This window comes from Ammospiza nelsoni, chromosome 30 (genome assembly GCF_027579445.1).
Source record: "Ammospiza nelsoni isolate bAmmNel1 chromosome 30, bAmmNel1.pri, whole genome shotgun sequence".
NCBI lineage: Eukaryota > Metazoa > Chordata > Aves > Passeriformes > Passerellidae > Ammospiza > Ammospiza nelsoni.
Window position 1 is genome coordinate 3,191,440 of NC_080662.1, and position 22,184 is coordinate 3,213,623.

The 22,184-nt window shown below is 43.1% G+C and overlaps 1 protein-coding gene across 1 annotated transcript; it reads left to right on the forward strand.

Annotated features, from left to right (window-relative positions):
• The first annotated feature begins 1,633 nt into the window (after positions 1-1,633).
• On the forward strand, positions 1,634-15,379 carry ADRA1A (adrenoceptor alpha 1A). The gene is made up of 2 exons (XM_059490896.1): positions 1,634-2,516; positions 14,868-15,379. Exons 1-2 carry the CDS (start codon positions 1,634-1,636, stop codon positions 15,377-15,379), a joined length of 1,395 nt encoding a protein of 464 aa, XP_059346879.1.
• Positions 15,380-22,184: the final 6,805 nt, after the last annotated feature.

The following is a 22,184-nucleotide window of genomic DNA, read 5'->3' on the forward strand; positions in this document are numbered from 1 at the left end:
CTCCCTGCCTGTGAACTGGGAATTTTGGGGCTTCAGAGTTTGAAATGCTTTTGCCTACAGGAAAGTTCAACATGAAGGTTGGGAAATAGGACAGCTGTTACTGCTTAAAGTGCGACCTGAGGGACTCATCCCAAAGGACACTTAGAGAGTCCTTCCTCATCTGGGGTTTTACAGCCACAGTCTTAGTGGTGGTTTTTCACCTCTGATTAATAACTGGGACAGAAATTCTATATCCACATGGAGATATTGGGAAAGGTTTTGCAGCTCCCACTTGCAGCTCTGCTCTCTGTGCCCCCCAGGTCTCGGTTCCCAGGCTAATCCTCACTTTTCCATCTGAGGTACCTTTTCTCCATATTTAGTCAGCAAAGGCTGAGCTTGGCTTCCAGATACCCTGAAATGTTGTGTCACTCACTAGGAGGCTTGCTCCTTGCAACATCTTCTGCTTGGCTTTGGAGTTGCTTTTCCTTATAGATTTTCAAAATTGGCAGCTCAGCTGGACTAACACTTAAGTGGGGAATTGTCTCGCTTAATAAAGAAACTTGAGATTGAATTCTGGGCTTCTAAATCTGCTGCACAGTTTGCATAGTCCTGAGTTGTGTCCTGCAGGCTCCTGTCTTTCCTAGAACTGGTCTCTGAAGGTGAGCTAATAATAAGGATTGATGCCTAGCCCCATAAAGAAGGGAAATTCAGGCAGGAAAACCCACGTAGATCTCTCAGTTGCTGTTAAACAGTGCTGGGCTGGAAATGGTTGGTTCCACTGGCTGGAGCCAGCTTGAGGAAAAGCACCCTAAAATAGCCTCCTGCTCTATTCATATATGGGAACCCTAGCAGCGAGTGTGGCTTCTGGGAATCGCATTGTTCCTGTTTTTATCTTCTCCAGGGGGGTGAGGATCTGCAGAGAGCACGAGAGCATGGCCCTGTGCACACAGCAAACTCCACTCTTCCCCTCAGAGCAAGCCAGGAGCTGATGTACATGAGCTTTAATTTGCAGCCCAGGACCTCGACTGATGAGTGCTCCACATATGGAAAGCTCTGGCTGACAGCCTAAACCCTGGATGGGGAGTGATGGGTATCTCAAACAAAACTGCTGAGCAGACACAGCAGCAACCTCCACCCAGTCAGGTTTCTAAGCCAACTTTAAGGCAGAATCAGGACTAACACCAGGCAATTAAAAGCATCAGTGATTTTCTCTCAGGAGAAGCTAAATTGGAGACCCTTTGGAATATTTACTTTCCTTAAGTACAGAAAACCTTCCCCAAAAGACAGAAATTATTTGAACCTTCAGCTCCAGTACTTCTTATCACATAGCCCTGGAAAGTGGGACAAACAGCCTCAGCTTTTTGTATCCCCACTTGTGCACACCAAGGAAAATGCAGAAGGAGTTAAATTTGACTTGGAACTTGTGAGTATCAACCATGTTATTCTGGTGAAAGCTTAGGAGAAAGGGTAGGTTTTCTAATATGTTTCTGGATCTTTCTCATTTCTTCTGGTCCTGCAGTCCTAAAACATTCTTCAAAACTCTTTTCCCCAGCAAGGCTAAGCAAATGTTTCCTATAGGACCTTCCTGATCTTGTCACTGTTCCTGCCTGGAAAGGGGGTGAAGTTCAGCAGCCTCACATAGACATTATCAGCCATGGCTTTCCTTCCTGGAAATTCCTCTGAGTGCTCCAACTGCACCCACTCTGTGGAGCCCGTGAACATTTCCAAGGCCATCTTACTGGGTGTTATTCTAGGGGGGCTGATTGTTTTTGGGGTTTTGGGTAATATCCTGGTTATCCTGTCCGTAGCCTGCCACAGACACCTCCAGAGTGTCACTCACTATTACATCATCAACCTGGCTGTAGCTGACCTCCTCCTGACTTCTACCGTCCTGCCCTTCTCAGCCACCATGGAGATTTTGGGCTACTGGGTCTTTGGGAGGATCTTCTGCAACATCTGGGCAGCTGTTGATGTGCTTTGCTGTACTGCTTCCATCATGAGCCTCTGCATCATCTCCATTGATCGATACATCGGGGTGAGCTACCCACTGAGGTACCCCAGCATAGTGACAGAGAGGAGGGGCCTCCTGGCCCTGCTGTGTGTCTGGGCACTGTCCCTGGTCATCTCCATTGGGCCCCTTTTCGGCTGGAAGGAGCCAGCCCCGGAGGATGAGACAATCTGCCAGATCACCGAGGAGCCTGGCTACGTCTTGTTCTCAGCACTGGGCTCCTTCTACCTGCCCCTGATCATCATCCTGGTGATGTACTGCCGGGTCTACGTGGTGGCCAAAAGGGAAAACAAAGGGCTGACCTCTGGGCTGAAGACAGAGAAATCCCATTCCGAGGAGGTGACCCTCCGCATCCACCGCAAAAACATCCCTGGTGCAAGCAGCTCTGCAGCCAACCCCAAGAGCAAGCACCACTTCTCTGTGCGCCTGCTCAAGTTCTCCAGGGAAAAGAAAGCTGCCAAGACCCTGGGAATAGTTGTGGGATGCTTCGTTCTCTGCTGGCTCCCATTTTTTGTAGTAATGCCTCTTGGTAAGTAGAGCTAACCCCTGTGTGTCTTCCAGCACCTTCTGGGCAGGGAGGGCTGTGCTTGTGGCTGGGTGTAGTAACACTGATCAGAAAAGCTCTGAGGGAACAATTTTGTGCTGCAAAGCTGTCAAAACACCAAAACACTCACCACCACAAAGCAGGGACCATGAAAAAAACACAAGTGTTAAATTCAACCAAATCTGGTCTCTGGTGATGAGAAACAAAATTCTGAAAACCAGGGAAGCAATCTTGTACTTCTTCCACATAGAAAATTCTCTTTTGTGAAGTAGAGCAGATATTTGTGACCATCTCTGCTATAGGAACAGGATCTTTAGGTGTTTGTGGGTTTATGTTTGCTGCCAGGTGACTTAAACGTGTAAAAGGTCATAATTTATATACATTCAGGGTTGAAGTAGCTGTTCACAGATCTGCTGGAGTGCCCAGCATTGATGATTCCCACTCTAAGGAAAAAAATATCTGCTTCCTATGAGGAAATTCATCCTGTGAGATACCATAACTCCAAACAAAGTTAATCTTTTAATCCAATTTTTCATATGACCAGTCAGGAGACAGCAGTGAGGGTCCTTCCGACTAATTTTATACTGCTCTGGATTGCAGCTTTTCTGGGAACTCATTGAGCCCACCAGCCAAACACTGGCTCAGCCACCATGCTGGAGGTGAATATTTATTCTCCAGTTGTCATTCCAAAGTGGAGCAAAGCTGGGGATTTGTTCTGCTTTGCTGGAATATAAAGAAGTAATTAGAATTTTAATTAAACCTTGCTCAGTTACCTTTGATGCAGTTGAGGATGGAAAAGCAGAATACTAATTCCATACCTGTAGCTGAGGGTGAAGGACATAGCTTATCACACTGGGTTGGGCTCTGCCATTAAATATTAGGTTTTTCAAACATCTAAAATCTGTGACTTACTCAATTTCAGGGTTTTTCTTATGGAAAGAGCTTATGCTGCACAAGAAAAATAAAGTAAGATTTTATGGCAGCTTCACGTAGTAAGACAACAATATGGACAATTCAGAAATGGTAAAACAGTGTTACCTAAACATGAAAAGAAAGATTTGGGGATTTTATTTTCCTTTTCTTTTTTCCTTTTTAATTGTGTTTTTTCAAACTTTAATAAATAACTGGGGTTTTTTTCAATTAATCCCTACTGGCTTTACCAAGATTTGTCAAGACACACAAAAACCTGTTGCTAATGTGAAAAAAACCCAAAAATTCAGAATTTTTTCCTCTTGGTCAATACTGGGAAGTGCTGATTGGAACTGTTTCCTAAGGAGAAGCCCTCAAGGGCCTGGCTTGTGCTGGCCAGGATGTCAGCACGTTGAAATGCTGCTTGCCAAGATGATTGAAACTTACTCAAAAAGGGTTTGAGAGAATGCATTAAACACACTTTTCATCTGCAAATGTGATTGCTCACAGAGAGCTGTTGTTAATTAATTTGCTTTGGATTTAAGAAATCTTCTCGGCTCCAGAATGACTTTGTATCCTCCTTTGATCCCATGTAAGGAAACTCTGGAGGTTTTTTTCCTCTTTTTTTGGGAGGTTACTGGGTCTTTTTAAAGCATATATTATAGGGCTTTCAAAACCTATTTGCTGCTTTGTCTAAGGACAAAAAAAAAACTGATTAAACAAATGAGCTGCACTAAAAAAGTCCTCAAAAATGTCAAGGACTCATCTTGATGCAGGGCACTTTCCAAAAGATAACAGCCACTTTCAGGTCTGTCCTGTACCCAGGCCCAATTGGGATAGGGAAGGGAAGTGATCCTGACAGGGTCTGACTTTCCAGATGTATAAAATCCTTTGTTGAAACCCTGGTGGAGGCTCATAGCATCCATGGCTAGGCAACCAGAACTTGCCCAGCTCTGGAGCTTTGTGGCCATGGGACAGACCAGAACATGGTCCCATCAACCAATTCTGGACGGATTTGACGGATGTGAAGGGGCCATGCAGGGACATCGTTTATAGGTGGACTTGGATGGCTGGACTCAATGATCCAAGAGATCTTTTCCAACCTAAATGCCTATAATTCCATGATTCCATCAGCCAGACCACTCCCAATGCAGATTGCCCACAAGACAGACACTCTTAAACTGCTACAGAAACCTCTTCAGACAACTGTGCTCATCATTCCATGCAGCACAACTTCCCCAAACCTAGATTAATTTCACTGTAATCTACATCACCTTCAAGATTTCCACATCTGTTAACATCCACTCTACCAGCCAAGAACTGCTTCGAAGCAAGAAATATTAGATTTACTGAAGTGCATCATAAAGCAGGGTGGAAGCCTTTGAGGTGTAGGCATGGGAAGGCCAAGAGGGATGGAAAGATATTGAGAAAGGCACAATATCCATGTTGGCTGATGCTGCTGAAAATAACTGGAGAAACAACTGAAGTATCCCTGCCATAATAAATTATTTGAATTGAAACTGGAGTGTAAATGTACCAGTTGCAGTCTGTGTAAGGAATGCTTTTTCTCTTAGTATCTTGGATTAAGTTTCATTCCAAAGGTTCTGTGCAAAATCCTTCAGCCCAATAATCCAACACACCTTCTTCTCATTTGGCTTGAGGTTTGTGGAAAAAAACAGGAAATTATTATCCTGTTGCAGGAGAATAAGTGAGGCCAATATTTGCTTTTCAAAACTTCTGTAACACACAAGGTTGTCAGAGCTTTGGTTTCCACTGGTAGAAGTCAGGTTTTCATTCCTGTGAGCAGAACCAAGCAGAACTGACATCAGTGACAGCTTCAACTGACAGTTCAGTGACCACCAGACAAACACAAAACAAAAAAACAGAGACAGGAAAAAGCAGCTTTGAGCCTGTCTGCATCTCTCAGAGAGGGTTATGGAGAAGAGCCTGAGCTTATCTGCAGATCCTGGGCCAAGGGGCAGGGAATTTGTGGGGAGAGGCTCAGATGCAGCTTCATCTGGGCAATCAGGGCTTGTTGGGCTTTGGCATGCCCAATCGCAACCTGCATTTTTGGCTTTTTGTTCTCCTCTTGCAATTTTTAGAAAGGGATATAGGATATATGTAGATAGATGGATAGATGTAGAAAGACTCAGAGCTGGAAGAGCCCAGAAATCAGTGAAAGCCCCCAGTGATGGAAGGTTTTCATGTCACAAGTGATAGAACAGACCTTGTCCTGGAACTGGAAGACATTTATATGTTGTTCGGGGAATTCTTCAAAAGGTTTCCTTTCAGCAAGATAAAAGACAGTGCTTGGAGGTTGTTTTGAGGTGAAACATGCACAGAACTGATGTAAAAAAGGGTTGGGGGTGTTGCAAAAATGGTTCCTGGCCTGGGACTAATGATTTTTCTTAACAAACTCCCAGAAGAGAACAAGTTCCCAGAGCTTTGCTTGTGGTCTATTTTCTGTGGATCAACTTGCAGGTGTTGCTTTCCAAAGCTGGAAGAAATAAAAAGGGAAAGTCTGAGCTAGGAGGCCACAGGGGAAAAAATCCTAAACTGTGCAAGGGAGAGGAAGGGTTTTAGCATTTGTCAATCATTCTCATGATTAAGAAAGCAAAAAAGAGGATCTGCTGGAGGGTGTCTGTGTTTGTGGTCTAGGAGTAAATTAGTCTTGTGAACTGACACAAACACTAATCCTGTCTGCAGATGGTTTCTATTTACTATTTTGTGGTAATTTTTTTTAACAGAGTCAAAGAGGACCACTCTACTTTCATTAGACATAAACCAGAAAAATAAAGTGCATTTTTCCGTCTCTGCTGTTGACACAACATGACCTCTCAGAGGGTCACAAGGCTCAGAGTAGCAACACACATCAACACAGACTCCCCACATTAATATTTCAGCGTTCTCTTAGTGAGAGAGAAAAAAAAGATATAAAAGTGGAAGAAAACCCTCAGAATAAAGCCCCAGCTCTTTCTCTGGATCCCAGCTGAGGGGGAGGAAGGATGCTTGCCCTCCTTGAGTCACAGAGCACAAGCGTGTGTGCGAGTTAAACCATTGAATGGGGAGAATTTCAGCCAGGAAGATAAACAGACAAGATATTTCCATGACTAGGGTTTTTTAAGGCTTTTTGCTGATCACAAGGGGCATTTTTCATAATCACAGACTGGAAAGGCACTGTTGGTCTGGGCTGATAATTCAGCTAATGACAAAGATCCCATGGACATCCCTGGGCTAACATTTCTCCACCATTCCCAAATCCTGAAATGTGTCACAGTGACTGAAAACACAGCAAAGGAGGGGAGGAATCAGTATTAAAACCCATTTGTACTAAAAACAAAGGAGGGAAGGTCAATTTTCTATGCTCTGCTTTGAGAGCCACTCCTGTGTGTGTCCCCTGTCACAGGAGCCTCATCCTTGTCTCAGAACATCCCTCCTCCTGCAGCCACCACCTTGCAGTCCCCAAGTAAGGAAACAGGAGTGTCATTTTTCACTCACTCTCAAATGACCCAGCACAATTTAGGGTTGGGGAGTGATGGAAAGGCCGTGGTGAGTGATTCTCCCACCCCACTGAGCAAATGTCAGGATTTGTCTGCAATTTGGATAACGGGAGAGGTACTTGGCTCTTGCTGAAGGAGATAATTTCTTGTTTCTGACTCCAAGGATTCCAAAATCATGACAGAAAACAAACTCATGAGGCAGCCTGAGACTGACTCAGATTCTCTAACTATTCTCTGGTTGTTTGTTTGTTTTTTTTTTTTTAATTTTTAAAGGAAAATTACTATTTTATTTTAAGTAAATTACTTCAAGAGTGAGGGCTTCAGGGCAAATATCAAGTACCTCCAAAATGTCAGCAATGGGATCCAGACCCATTCCACTGCAGTAAGAGCTTGGGAACTGGAATTGGAGCGACAATTACATTGATTTGTGAAACAATGTGATTGTTTGGGTTCACACGGCTAACAAAACCTCAGTTTACCTTCCCATGGTTTTTTATCAGCTTTCTAAATCTGCAACTGCCCACAGCAAATCTGGAAATAGTTGCTTGCTGAGACATTTCCCAGAAATATCATCCATCCTAAGTGGGTACAATATGAAACAGAGCATAAATTAGGTCTGAAATAATCCAAATCATCAGAGCAGTGTTCCCAGACTGACCCATTCCTGCTGCCTGACCTTTTCACCTCTCACCTGTGCCCAGACACCCTCATGGTGCCGCAAAGAGCTGAATTCAGGGGTTTGGGAGGGAAAACCAACTTGCTCCTCCTTCTATGTCTGTTTATTATGCATCAGCAATAGCCAAACACAAAGTCCCTCTCATTTTCCCTCAGGAATAGCCAAAACATTCCAGGCCCTGGGGAGGCACAGCTAGAAACTGCAAGACTTCCTCACATCACTGCTTTTTTTCTGTACTGGTTGTGTTAATTGGATTGTGCAGAGTCCAGGATCATTTCCTACTGTCCAATGGTTCTTTGATACCATTTTTTATTCCATAAAAAAATACTTCCCATAAGGGAATAATGAGGGCCTATAGGAGAGGTCATGTGTGTACAGGGGGCAGCTTTCAATGCAACATATATATCTGTGTGTGTATGTATGTATATCTTATATATACTTATATATACTTATATATACTTATTTTCTATAAATACACTTTCCAGAGGGTGGATTGAATCATGACCTGAGATGCAGCATAGAACACTTAGGGAATAAAGTTTAGAGCTAACGCTGGGCTTGGGAACACAAAATGTAGCATATTTATCAATGTTTGTGGAGCCATGAGAGATTAGGAAGGCCATGGTACACAGTTAATTCCCTTTGGAATATCATTGCTCCTCTGTGCTTCATCCTCTGGGTCTTTATGGCTCTGGAAGATGTGATGCCCTCTGGACTGACTGCTTCAAGACAGATCCCAGGACGTGAGTTCTGAGCTTTGCTTCCCTGTAACTAGAGCACTCTTCCTGTTCCCAGCCTGAAGGGGCTTCAAGAGCTGGAGAGGGGCTTGGGACAAGGGAATTCCAGAACAAGCAGAAGTGGCTTCCCAGTGCCAGAGGGTAGGGTTGGATGGGATTTGGACGGTGCCCTGGGAGGTGGGGAGGGTCTGGGAGGGAATTCCCAGAGAAGCTGTGTCTGCCCCAGATCCCAAGGCCAGGCTGGACAGGGCTTGGAGCACCCTGGGATAGTGGAAGGTGTCCCTGCCCATGGCATGGAGTGGCACAGGATAGGATTTAAGGTCCTTTCCAACCCAAACCATTCTGGGATTCTCTATGGACACAACCCCGATCTCCCCCATACACTGAAGCAGCATCACCCCCACCTGACCTCTGTGCTCTGTCTCAGTCACCATATTTAAGCTACACAAAATAAAAAGAGGGGGAAAAAGCAGCAAACCTAAACAGAGCTGCAAGATTCAGTAGCAGAGATGGATTTGTAGTACAGATGGATTTATAGCTGTGATGGATTTGTAGCACAGATGGGTTTGTAGCTGAGATGGTTTTTAACACCACAAAGGGTTCATGGGTCACACAAATATACGGGATCTGATTCCTATGGTGCTGGCAGCAATGATGCAGAGTAAATAACACATGTTTTTACAGTCTGGCAGATTCCAAAACCCTCTCTGCTGTCCATCAGTGAAATGATGCATGGCATCAGGGCTGGTTTTTAAACAACCCATAATCAGGCAGCTCTTGTGACAAATGACAAAGTCAAATAACAGCTGTGAGAATGAATTAGCACTTACTCAAAAGGAGGGATGTAGCAAGCTTACCTCTCAGAGCTGAAGAACCTTCCAGCTGAAAAACTGGAAAATAAAAGATGTGGGAACAAAATGCAATCCTGACATTTCCAGGGATGAGTGATGAAATACTTAATGGAAAAAGATCTCGGGAGGCTCATAGTACATTTTATTTCATTTACTTTAACAAGAAGCAATTGTATTGTGCTACTGACACTTGAGTCTCCTCAACATTTTGAAAACAAAGCAGGAATTGCAGCGTCATTTACTCAATCCATGATTCAAAATGCATTAAAAGATCCAATGAAGCTTTCTTTACTGTTCCTCCAGCACAGACTGCAGGGGGACATTGTAAGGTGAAGCCTTTAAATTTTAATCAGGTTTGCTGCTACTTACAACTTAATTCCTGACAGTGTGCAAAGGAAGATATTAAGGCCAGTGAATAGCACAGAGAATTAATTTCAAGGATGAAAACTTAATATATTAGCTGCTGTTAACCCTCCAGCTCTCCTAGAGGACACCTGGATGGCACCTGTGAATCCACCTGGTATGGAGTGAGAGGACTGGAAAAATTTGCTCTGAGAATTAGGTGCAAAAATTCTGCTTTGTCAGCCCTGGATGATGGTGTCCAGGTGTCCAAACTTTAACTGACATGAACTGGCAGTCACCAAATGGTCAAGGATTGAATGGAAATGCTCATCCCAGCTCCACCTGCTTTCCCTGTGCTCACTGCTCTGTGGGGAACATGTACCATACACCCTAAAAAAGACATAATTCACCACACTTGTTTAATCTCATGATTAATTATGGTCATTGTTTTAAAAAAATCCCACAAAATCTTTGTTTTATTTCTCCTTTGATTTCATCTGACCTGAGCTGTCCATTTTGAGAGCTCAGCACTGAACAAACTACTTTGTCACCAGGTTTGAAAATGCCTCCTGCTCATTAACAGATCCATCAGCCACTGAGATTGATCACAACAACATCAGTGAATATTAAAGGTTTGCAAGAAAGGGACACGTTCTTAGGATTCTGTGGGGAGGAACACCATTACTCAAGGATTTGGAAAATAAGATATTTTTCCCCTTTTCCTAGATACTCAGGTAGCCAACAGGAAATGTTAGGGAATATTTCTGAGCTACAGAGGTAACTGTGGGGCTGCAATAGAAGGACAGCGATTTTGGTGGCCCCTGAGTGTCAAACACACCCTACAGGCAGGCTGGAGGGGGAGTTTTACCAGGGCATGCACTGATAACACAGGGGAGAATGGCTTGGGGTGAAGAAGGGTACACTTGGATCAGATATTGGGAAGAAATTCCTCCCTGTGAGGGTGGTGAGGGGCTGGGATGGATTTCCCACAGGAGCTGTGGCTGTTGCATCCCTGGAAGTGTCCATGGGCAGGTTGGAGCACCCTGGAATAGTGGAAGATGTCCCTGCCCATGGCAAAGGGCTGGAGTTAGATGATCTTTCATTTCCCTTCCAATCCAAATCGTTCCATGATTATCTGAAAGCCAGTGTGTAGTGGAATCAGCAGATAGCAAAGTCTCTGTGCTGTTAAAGCTCCTTCATTTTCTTTCACTGCGTATTATTCCAAGGCAACAACGAGTGTCTCCACTGATGAACCAAAAAAGGCTACATTAATAAATTAACATGCAGATCCCACCCCAAAAAAAGAGCAAGGGACAGACTCTGACACTGGCTGTTTTCTATTTTTATCAGACTTTGGCACAGCCATTGCATTCCATCTGGAGGGAACCAGGAGTTGCAGCAAACAGGAATTGTTATTGTTTACCCATTTTTACACTTGGCCTCACACTGCTGAATCCATAAACTGGGATTTGGTTCACCTTTTCTCGCACCACAAAATGGGAAACAGCAGATACATAGCATTTAAATGAGGAAACAGACAAAAAAAATTAGCATAATTTGGGCATTTAGAATCCTTTCATTATTTTTCATCTGCCAATGACTTCAGCCAGAAAGTTCTTTGAGAATGTTATTTAGTTGTTTTTCACTAAAGGAGAGAAGCATTAATTTGCTGAGAAAAAATTAGGTTGTGGATATGTGTGCTTACTTGTGCTTCATTGCAAACCAGCATTTGTTTTCTTTAGCAAAATCTTTTTGGTCTTAAAATCTGGTTTATACTGAAAGTAATAATGAAACTACTCTACCTGAGCCAGCTTGGAGCGACCAGAAGCTACCACAGAGGCAGTGAGAACCATGCTTGGTGCCCAGGTCATATCTGAGGCTGCAATCAGAGGTTCAGCTGCCCCAGAACAGAAACAGAGCTCCTGTGGCATGTTCTGCACTGCCTGGGGAAGAGACAGCTTTGGGAAAGGCTTAGTGCCCCTAAAGAGGCTCCAAGAGAGCTGGAGAGGGACTTGGGACAAGGCCTGGAGGGACAGGGCAAGGGGAAATGGCTTCAACTGACAGAGGGCAGGGATGGAGGGGATATTGGGAAGGAATTTCTCTCTGTGAGGGTGGGGAGGGGCTGAGATGGAATTCCCAGAGCAGCTGTGGCTGCCCTGGATGGCTGGAAGTGTTCGAGGCCAGGCTGGACGGGGCCTGGAGCACCCTGGCATGGTGGACAGTGCCCCAACCCGTGGCAGGGGGTGGCACTGGATGGGTTTAAGGTCCCTCCCAACCTAAACCATCCTGTGATGATTGTGACTTGGTGTCACTTTGCTGCTGCTGTAGCACACACATACTGAAATTAATTGGGCAGGAGATCTTTCTCCTTTTTAATACCTTCATTAAAAATCAGCTTGGGTGGGAAGAACCGATGGGTTGTGCTCATGCCACTACTGTTTCCAAGAGTGGCATGGAGGAGGAGGAAAAGTGCATTGGTCTGCAGGCAGAGCTGGGGCTTCTGTCCTCACGAGAGCATCAGGAGATCCCCCATTTTTTGGTTTGACATTTGAGGTTCTCTTTCCAGCTGACATCTTCAGGTTAGGGTGAGGGGTTAAAAGGGTCTTAGCAGATACTGATTCTGTTCCTCACATCTAGACATCACTTCAACCCCTCAATTCTGTGTTGGCTCGTTGTTTTTAGGGGTTTTTGCTAGGTTTGGTGAGGGGCTTCCTCATTTGCATGTCAACCCCGATGTCATTTGCATGCCAACTTCCTTGTCCCCTCCTCTTCACCGTCCCAGGTGCCATCCTCCAGGAAGCAGCAGGCTGCCCCTGGACAAAAAGGGGAATTCCCAACCATCAACGACAGTTAACAAAAAACTATTAACAACAGGTGATTACAACAACAAACAGTTAGAACTCCACCCTGGCAGCAACTGGCTCAACCTGTGAACTCTGCGACTTTTAAAAAAAATGGGCAACTTTTCTACTCATAACACACACAGCCTGGTCCGAGGTCAGAGAGCCCTGCAGGGCTTCTCACCCTGCCCCGTGTCCTGTCCCCTCCCTGGGCCATGTGCTCTGCTCAGGGTGCAGCAGCTGCTGCCACCACAAGATCGCTCCACATTTCCCCGCAGATCCCGTGTTCAGTAGAAGAGCAGGTTAGTAATGTTATGAATAAGAAGCTTGACTAGGCCAATATTCAAGCAGCAATCAATTTATTATTTAATATGGCAAAGTGTGAGCAATACAGCGCTGGGTACAGTGGGGGAAATTTCCCCTCCAACTGCACACCGATAATTGATGGTTACAGGTATTTATAGGGGTACTCATCAGTATTTTTGGCAGTTTCTATTTCCAATCTTTTACTCATCAGCAATTTTTATTCCAAATTATTACATCACAATTCTATACACTATTGTGATTTTAATTTCTCAGGATGTATCTCAAAGGAGTATCCCCAGATGGTGACAGTCCAGTTTCTGGAAGAAGAAAGATGAATGCCATCTGGTGGGGTCCAGCTCCCCAGATGTGTGTCCACCTTTTAATTGCAGAGACTATAAATCATAACAGTGGTGTCCAGCTTCTCTTTGGTCAAAACCATAAACCCTTGAGGTGATGTTCATCTTCTTTTCTCAAGCTGTTTTTCTCTGCTTCAATAAGGTGTGAGATAAGCATATTTCCTTTATATATATTCCAAACCTATAGTTTCAAGGATACAAGTAATATTCTGAAATTATATTTCAAAAGATTATTATTGCAGAGCTTTTTATGGATTAAATGCAAGCAAAAAGCAACATCCTTAACACCTTAATTCCAATGCTCCTAAATCAACTAGGGTTAATTGCAAACAAAAGATAGGTTCAAAGGCCTTTTTCCATGCTTTATTTTCCTTGGTTATTATTAGAATTCGCAACTATCCCATTGTCTGGGTCCACACATTTCACATTCACAAATACACACGTCGCCTGTTTGTACCTGACACGAAACACAGCTTTGCATCCCACATTAATCACCCTGCACCAGTTGTGTCTCTAGCCCTGGCAGGGTTTTGATGCATTCCCACACAGGCAAAACCACCCTAAGAATTGCTGTGGCCACTCGAAAGCATTTGCTGCAAGTGGTGCAGCTTTGTTTGACAAAGACTGAGGAAAAAGGGTAGAGCGGTTGAGCAAGCTCTCAGATTTCAATCGGAACATCCTCAGAGGGCATTAACAGCTTTTCCTCGGCCACGAAAGGTCCAGGGAACAGATCGATCCCTGTAAAGCTTAGGCTCTGCTCCCAGACATGGTTAAACTGCAGAGGATGATGGATGCATTGATGACCCTTCCACACTATTTCTTCCACATGCTTACAGTTTTTCCAGAGGAAGCATGAAGACAAGCATTTATCAGTGCTAAAAGTCCTGTTTATTATAAATTTGTGTATAAATTCCAAAACAAGCCAATTTTGTTTCCATGAGGTTGTTTTTTGTTGTTTTTTTTTTAAATAAAACTAAAGGTTTACATCAGGAAAAACATTTTCAAGACTTTAAATTGGCAGATGACTCATCATTCTATAGAAAAAGAAATGCCAATGCCAAAGTACTTTTTTTACTAAGGAAACAGTAAAGAAAGTTTGTAGTCTTTGAATCATCTTTGGAAGGTAACATTGCAAGTATATATCAGAATATGTGTGTATATAAATAAATAAAATATTAAAATTAAAGTTAAAAATATATACACACATCTCATGGCTGCCTATGAGACACTCCCCAGTGTTCCTTGATATGAGAAGGAAACTTTCTTTTAATTTCTCTCAATTTTAGATGCATTCCATGAGGCAGGGTGTGGATAGTTAGATTTTCTGAAGGTTTCAGGGAATATCAGTACCCAATACTTCATCATTTCAAAGACTTTTAGCTGTAACACTGTCAACTCTAATCCCTTTTTTCTCTAACCCTTCTGAAATGGTGGGATTTTCTTGCCATCTGAAGCCCCTTGTGATGACCTCCAAGATATTGCTGTCATATGGGTAATAAATCTTGAATTAGGAGTCCCCGCGGAAGAAATTTTCCTCTATCCCTGGAATCAGCCCTCTAGCTGCCTCTCTAGCTGTAAATGGGAATATAATTCTTGTAATTATAAAATAGCTCTCTTGACTTGGTTTCTGATGGAACATCCATGTTATTGTATGACACCACAGATTCTGAAACACTTGTTCCTGCAGGATTGTGTTTCCAATCATAATTTTTCAAGACGGAACAGAATCCTATTTATTTTTTCCAGTGTTTTAGTTTCTTTGGTTACCTGCAATTCCTCACTGCCTCTGCCCTAACACTCTGTGTATTTTCCATTTTAGGCTCTTTCTTTCCTGCAATCAAACCCCCGGACACACTTTTTAAAATAACATTTTGGCTGGGATATTTAAACAGCTGCATCAACCCCATCATCTATCCATGCTCAAGTCAAGAGTTCAAGAAAGCATTCCATAACGTCCTGAGAGCTCAGTGCCTCCTGAAGAAGCAGCCAGCAGTGAAGCAAACACCCAGCTTCAACCTCAACCATCCTGCAGGCCAGAGCATGGAGGGTGGCAAAGGGGTGGTCCGGATCCCTGTGGGATCAGGAGAAACCTTCTACAAGATCTCCAAGTCAGACGGGGTTTGCGAGTGGAAGATCTTCTCCGCCGTGCAGGGTGTGCCCACCAAAAATGCTGTTTCCAAAGACTGCACAGCTGCTAAAGCCAAGAGCAAAGGGTTCCTGCAGGAATGCTGCTGTGCAGGCACTTCAGGGAGTCTTGTCCACGAGAACTGCAAAGTGCCAACCATCAAAATCCACTCAATCTCCCTGAGTGAGAGTGGGGAGGATGTATAACCAGCTGGGTGCGCCAGGCTGGCAGCTTGGGGACCTCATGGGATGTCACTCTTTTTATGGGGAAGTAGGAATAGGCATGATAGTTGAAAGGATCCAGGTATGAACAGGTGAAACAGGGCCCAATCTTCAGAGGAAGGATGTCTGTGAGTGCTGGGAGCATGAATGGAGCCCCTCAAAGATAGTGCATGGCTTCAGTGGATGTTATTCTGAGAGTCCAGCATCTGCCAGGTGTTTCCTTGGCATTTAAAAGCTTTATCTCTTTATTCTCCTCTTTTAAAGTTCCCACTGCTCTCATCTAGGCAATGGAGGAGAAAGTGAGAACCACAAAGACCCTGTGCTGATTTCAGCCTTGACACTCTCTGGCAACTCCACCTTCAGAGCCATTTTGTGATTCCACACCTCCCCATGAAGCCAAACCTCACCTTTGGATTTCAGTCAACTCCATTGCCAAGGAAAACTTGATCCAAGTGACTGCACTCCACCAAGTTTCAGAGACCAAGGAGAACTTTTCCTTTTTGTACAATCAGCCTCCCTTATCTCCACACCATACCAAATGAAAATTTGCATGTGTACCTGGTTTGTTCTGACGATCCATGTGCCTTGATGCAAGTCTAATAAAACTCAAAACTAGGTAAGTCCTTATCAAACAAGGCTCAAAACTCACTTGCATTTATCCTTTTGTTTTTTATCTTCTGAGTCCATCAGGAACCTGCTGAAAGGCTCAGTAATTCTTTGCTCAGGTACTCAATAGCCAGATCAGTGCCACAGTCACTGGAAAAACTACAGATCTTTCCTGTCTCCCTGCCCAGTGTTTTGCTACTTTGCTTTTCCTGACTCCTTCAAGTTGGGAAGTGACCAAGTGCTCAAAGCTTTCTGTGAGATCCTGGTACTCCAGAGTCAGGAATTTTCTCCTTGTTTTAAGCAGGGGGAGTTGAACATTTTAAAAGGCTTAAGGATGTCCATCCCCACGAGAAAGGGGAATTCCCATTCCCTTGGGAATTTAGGAGAAAAGTATTTGGAAGCATGTTATATTTTAATACAGCTAATCCAAATAAATAAATAAAAGAGATGGCCAGCATCTGGAAGAAATAGTGGGAGGAATTCTCTGTACAATATTAGAAATAAGCCACTCTTGACATAACTCCTCCTGAGCCTGCCAAGGAAGAATTCAGCTCTTTGAAACAGCACAGGAGCCCCTACTCTTGTCTGTGTCAGCTGCTGTGCTGAAGATCCACTGCCTTGAAAAGGGAAACAGCTCAAGATAAGGTTCATTATCTCAGGACAGAGTCTTGAAATAACACCTTGGTGGCATTGATGAGAAATCATTGTTTATTTATCTCTCACTCAGTATTAAATCCCCAATGTAAAGAGGATTTGTCTCCTCTGTCTTTTGTTTATAAATGCACAGAACACAAATCTGTTGCACGATCCCAGTTTTAGTTTAAATAAGAAATCCACCTCACACTTAAGGTTCTTCAGGCCTAGAATTTGAAGCTGAAAGTGTGGAAATACCATATAAGAAAATATTCTCATGGTACTTCAAGCCAAGAGCAGAAGGAGAAAAGCTGGAAATCTCATAAGAAAGTCATGTGAGACTCATGGCTGAGGTTTCCAGTCTCACAGGGTTCAGATATGTGGGATGTGTATTTGGACAAAACCTGAATTTTGAAACATTTTGAAAAAAACACTCCTTAAATTGAGCAAGACAGGCAAGATTTAAAGTCTTCAGTGCACACTCCTGGTGCCCAACCCTGTCTTATTCTACAATCAGGACTTGTTTTATGACCAGTAAGACCCTTTTTGCCATATCTTCTTTGGAGTTGGGAGATTTACACAGGGTTGCTGCAGTAATTTTAGATTTATTGAGGTTTCACGGTGTCAGGCAAGGAGTTGTTGTGGAGCTACACATGGAGGCTTTCACAATTGGATTCATTTAACTGCAGAGCAATTCTGATGCAGCAATATAATCTGACCCTGTAAGATGAAGATAAATAAGTCAACCTGCTGCTGGCAGTGTCAGGATGGACATGGATGTAGCACAGTTCTCCTGCGTGGCAGAGACAGAGATTGGAATAATGAAGTGTTGATCTCACCTTCATCCTTTTTTTTTGCCACCAAACAGATTCTAAAGAATGTCTCTGAGTGCAGTGACTCTGAAAAGCTTCTAGTCCTCAGCATCAGGTGGGCCTGGTCCCAGCCACACCTCTGCTGCTGCCAGGTTTGCCAGTAACAACAAACACCAAATTTGTTTGGCTCCCTCAGAGAATTTCTGCAGGAAAACTGACCTGTCCTTGTTTCATGAAGGGTCATTGGCACTTGTCATTTCGGTGGATATTTGGACTGAGAAGTCTCAAAAACTATAGAAGGAGCTCTAGGAAACAGGAAAAAAAAAAAAAAAAAAAAAAAGGAGTGCAGATTCAAGCAGCCCATTTTTCCCTGTTATTTAAAGTGAACTTGGCACTGGTGAAAGAGCTGCAGTCACAGAGGTTGAATGGATCTGTTTGTCTTAAAGCATGAACAGGACAAGAGGCTTTCCCAGAGGCTGGACATCAATCGTCACTTGTAAAACCTTCCCAGCATAAGGATTCTGTCATGTGAAACCTTGCAGGAGCACAGAGCAGAGATCAGAGAGTGGCCAGATGGGAAGTGGGAACAGTGGAGTGCCAGGAGTTCCCCTCAAAGCCACATCCAGGATCCACACCTGACCTGGCAGTGGATGTGTCCTGCCTGAAACCTCTGAGGGATGACTGAACTGACATCTCAGCATCCTCTTGGGTCAGGGTTTTCTGTTGGGACTGACAGCCAAGATTTCCATGTTGGGTGGAGCAGTCTCTGCTGCAAAGGGTTGAGAGCTGGAGCACCACAGAGATGACTCCTAACTTGCACAGCCTGAGGTGAAGGAGATCACCAATCCCTCTTCATCCCAGGGCAGGGAAAGTCCAGTTTCCACAGTCAATTCAGATATACTATCTGATGATTTTGAGGCTTCGTGTACTTTGCCAGATTTTTCAAATCCAAAATATTTAAGTTCTGCCCACTATCCAAATAAAAGTCTTCTAATTTTTATATTCTTTATTTTTCTCTGCCAACTCCAAGGATACATTATGCATTGTGTAAAAGAATATTCTCCTTTGCCAGGCCTTAATGTACTGGAAATCCATAGCACTGAAAAGAAGAAAGATTAAGGCAGGAATATTTCTTGCTTCTCTACTTGGAGTAAGCAAAAATGCATTTTACAAAGGTTCTTTACAAAATTTCCCTGCCTGACTTTTTCAATTTCCTGAAAGGCAACACTGGCAGGCTGCAACATCTTATATGGATTGAAGTCAGTTAAAAAAGCTCTTACTGCTTTGCTGAAGTGGAAGTGCTCAGTTCTAGGTGTGCCTGTTGGCCTTGAGCTACTGTTGCTCATGGCTCAGTGGGGTTTTATTAGGCACTGTATTTTAAAATAAAGCTACTGAGGCACAGAGCAACTCGGTGATTCATCCAGCAAGGTTTCAGCTGTCCCAGGCTGAATCCATACTGGGTAATTGACTCCACATCCTACTCAGAGATACCTTGATCCTCTTTCCTGTCTTAATATGGTTTGGATAAGCAAGACAATGTGGAAAACAAACTCAGGGGGACAGGCTGTTGACACCAGTTTTTCCTGGATGATCTCTTCTGACATCAGAAGCCAAAGAGGCAGAGCCAAAGAGAAGAGCCAGTTGGTCCTCAAAGTGTTGCACTCAGCTCCAGGCAAATCTGGGACCTGCACCAGTGTTATCCTTTGCCAGAAAAATCCAGCAGGTCATGAGACAGCTGCTCTCACAGCAGCATCTGCTCTCTGCCTGCCCCTCTCACACACTCAAATATTTGTGAAGGCATTTCATGTATGACAGTGCTACAAAAACCACAAGGCACTGCAGAGATAGCCTGTGGTGTTTTAAAATACAGATCTTCCCCCCAGCTTGACAGATGCAATTGAATCTCTGATTTCCCAGGAGGAGATGGAGCATTTGTCTCAAGGATTGGAGTGAAATGTCATTCCTTCTCTGCAGAGCACACTGCATATTTCTCATGCTGACAGAGAAGGAGAAAATAGCAAATGTGAGCTAAGGGGAAATGAATTACTGAGCAGGAGAGCTATGGATGGCAACCATCACGTGAGAAATAACACATCTGTCAGTCCCACAACAGGCTCAAAGCTCCACTCTATGAACATTTCTCTCTCAGAGCAACACTGGGCTCAAACCCAGGATGAGTAACAGCCTCTCCTTTATCATCATGGTAACACCAAGGTCTTTTTCAGAGTCAAAAACCTCCACATGTTAATAGTAAAAATAAACATGATTTTACAGTGCTCAACATCTCATCCAAAGAATGAGACATTCTTGCATTAATCCAAATTTATCAGGTGCCAAAATTCAGCCCTAGTAAACTGTTTTCTGAAGTAGGAAAACACAAACCTGCCTAGCATTTCAGTATATTTCCACTTTCAAAGCAAGTCCACTCAGCCAATGATGGAAAACGTCTCTGAATTTCCCTGAATACTCAATTCTTCCTGACAGTACAACTGTGGGAATTGTATACAAGCTGATTTGGGTTGGGTTTTTTTGTTTGTTTGGTTTTGGTTTTTTCCTTTTCCAGTCTTTGTTTGCAAAAAAATGGTTTTGGGGTTTTTTTTCTCTTCTGCCTGCAGCAGCTTTTTGCCTGCATGTTGTACAAGTGTGGCTGGTTTTAAAAGATTTCTCCTGAAACAGGCACTGCATTTTCTGAATGTGGTATTCCCGTGTCATTGAATTTTCTATGTGCTGTTTTCCAGATTTATCATGTTTGAACTGTTCATGCTGGTCATTTCCCTGAACAAAATACTGAATGTATACAAAATCTTGCTAAGATGAACAAATAAATTATTGGGGAAAATGTGTACTTTGGTTTTTTTTTTTTTTGTTTTTCCTCCAAATTATTCACACAGATTTGTCTTCTCCTTTTCAACAAACATTTCAGACAGAGGATCAGGTAGAGATTCTTCCCAATACTTCTGATCTTAGTTGGGTTTAGTAGGAGCAACGTGCAAAGCAAATAAAGTAATTATATTTCCACTGTAAAAAGTCGAAGTTCTTAAAAAAACTTTGAACAATTTCATTTGGGCCGCAGGTCCTTACTCTGCTCTTTCAGTTTGCTTACAGTAAAACATCAGGTCCCAGATGAAATCCAGCTCATTTTGCTGTATTTCTTATAAACAAACACCAGCAGAACAATCCTCATCCACCCAAGAATGTAAATGGGAAAGACAAGTGCTGAGTTATTATTTCCTGATTTATAAAGGGAGAACTGAGACACGGGGAAGGAAAAGACAGATTTTTGCCTCAAGTGAAACCCTGGGAAATTTCATCCAGGGAAACTCTGGAGAAGACTTTAAATGAAAAAAAAAAAAAAAAAAAAAACAAACCAAAATCAAACCTCAGTTGCTCTCCTGCTTCTTCCACAGGTCTGTTCTCTTTCTGGATTAAAATGTGCATTTATCCTAAATAATTTCATGCTGCAGTAGAGTCTGGGAGCTTCAGCAAAGGCCTATGATTTGGTCTTTAATAGACATAGACCTTGCTCTAAAAAATTCCCTCCTGAACTTACAGTTGGCCACAAAACCTGTTGCAACTCGAAGGAATAACTTGGAGTGTCAGAATGCCCTTATGACCACCACATTTGCTGTCAGATAAAAGAAGAATTTTTAAATAAAAATATGCATTTTTGCTTGGCTTTGTAATTTAAATCCAGTTCAGCTAAGATTACACATCATCATCATCATCATCATCATCATCAGTCTTGGTAAGGTGGCTGTAGGTCCTTCCTTGTATTACAGGTCACCCTCTCTTGCTGCATCCTGCCAGGTGACGAGAGGAAGGAGTCACATTTTCTGGCATTTTGGATAAGGATTCTGTTTTCCTAACAGGGTAGTGAATTTGAAGTTTGACCTTATGCAAGTCACCACATTTTCAATGTCCAAACTTCCCTTCTGTGCAATGGGTGTAATTTATCCCAGCTGGCCCAGGAATGCTGAGTCTCATAAAACACCCTCAATGATTTTGAAAAACTGACAGATGTCAGGGAGAAAAATAAAACATCTTGGTGTATTTGTTTAATTTCACTACAAGGTCATGAATTAATCCAATTCTGCTTGTGCATTTTGCCATTGATTTACCTCTTTCTGGCTCCTCAGATTTCTTTGATGCTTTGCCCACCCATAAGCAGCTGGTGATGATGGCACTGCTTAATTTCCATGAAGTAGATTCTGCTCTCAAGTCTACTGGATTTTACGGGTTTTTTCATCAAGATTCAGACCTCAAGAGAAATTCTATGACAGTTATAATCATGATCCCTGCACGATAAAAATCCTATCTTTTGTTTTGCTAATTGAGCTGGAGGCAAAGGTCAACACAGTCGGGAGTTTTATTGAGATTCAATACATCAACACAAGTGACTCTGCGTGGCAATTACAGGAGAAGTAAACAACCAGTTTTTCATTCATCTGCTTATTGGCCTAATGCTGTTGAGGTTGTTGAGGTAAATTTCTGTTGAAACTGGATTTGTTTAAACCCACTGGTTCATATAATGAATTAGCAGCCAATTACCAGATCCTGATTTTTATCAGAAGCTGTAGAAATGTCAGAGGAGCTGTGGAAAAATGTTGTTTTGTTTTGCTTTGTTTTCTCCCTGATATCAACATTAACACCAAGATTCCCCAGTTTTGGCCTGGGAATGCAGCTGATCTTTTGTATGAAACGAATGGATTTGGAGCAGCTTCATGGACAGGCCACCAGTG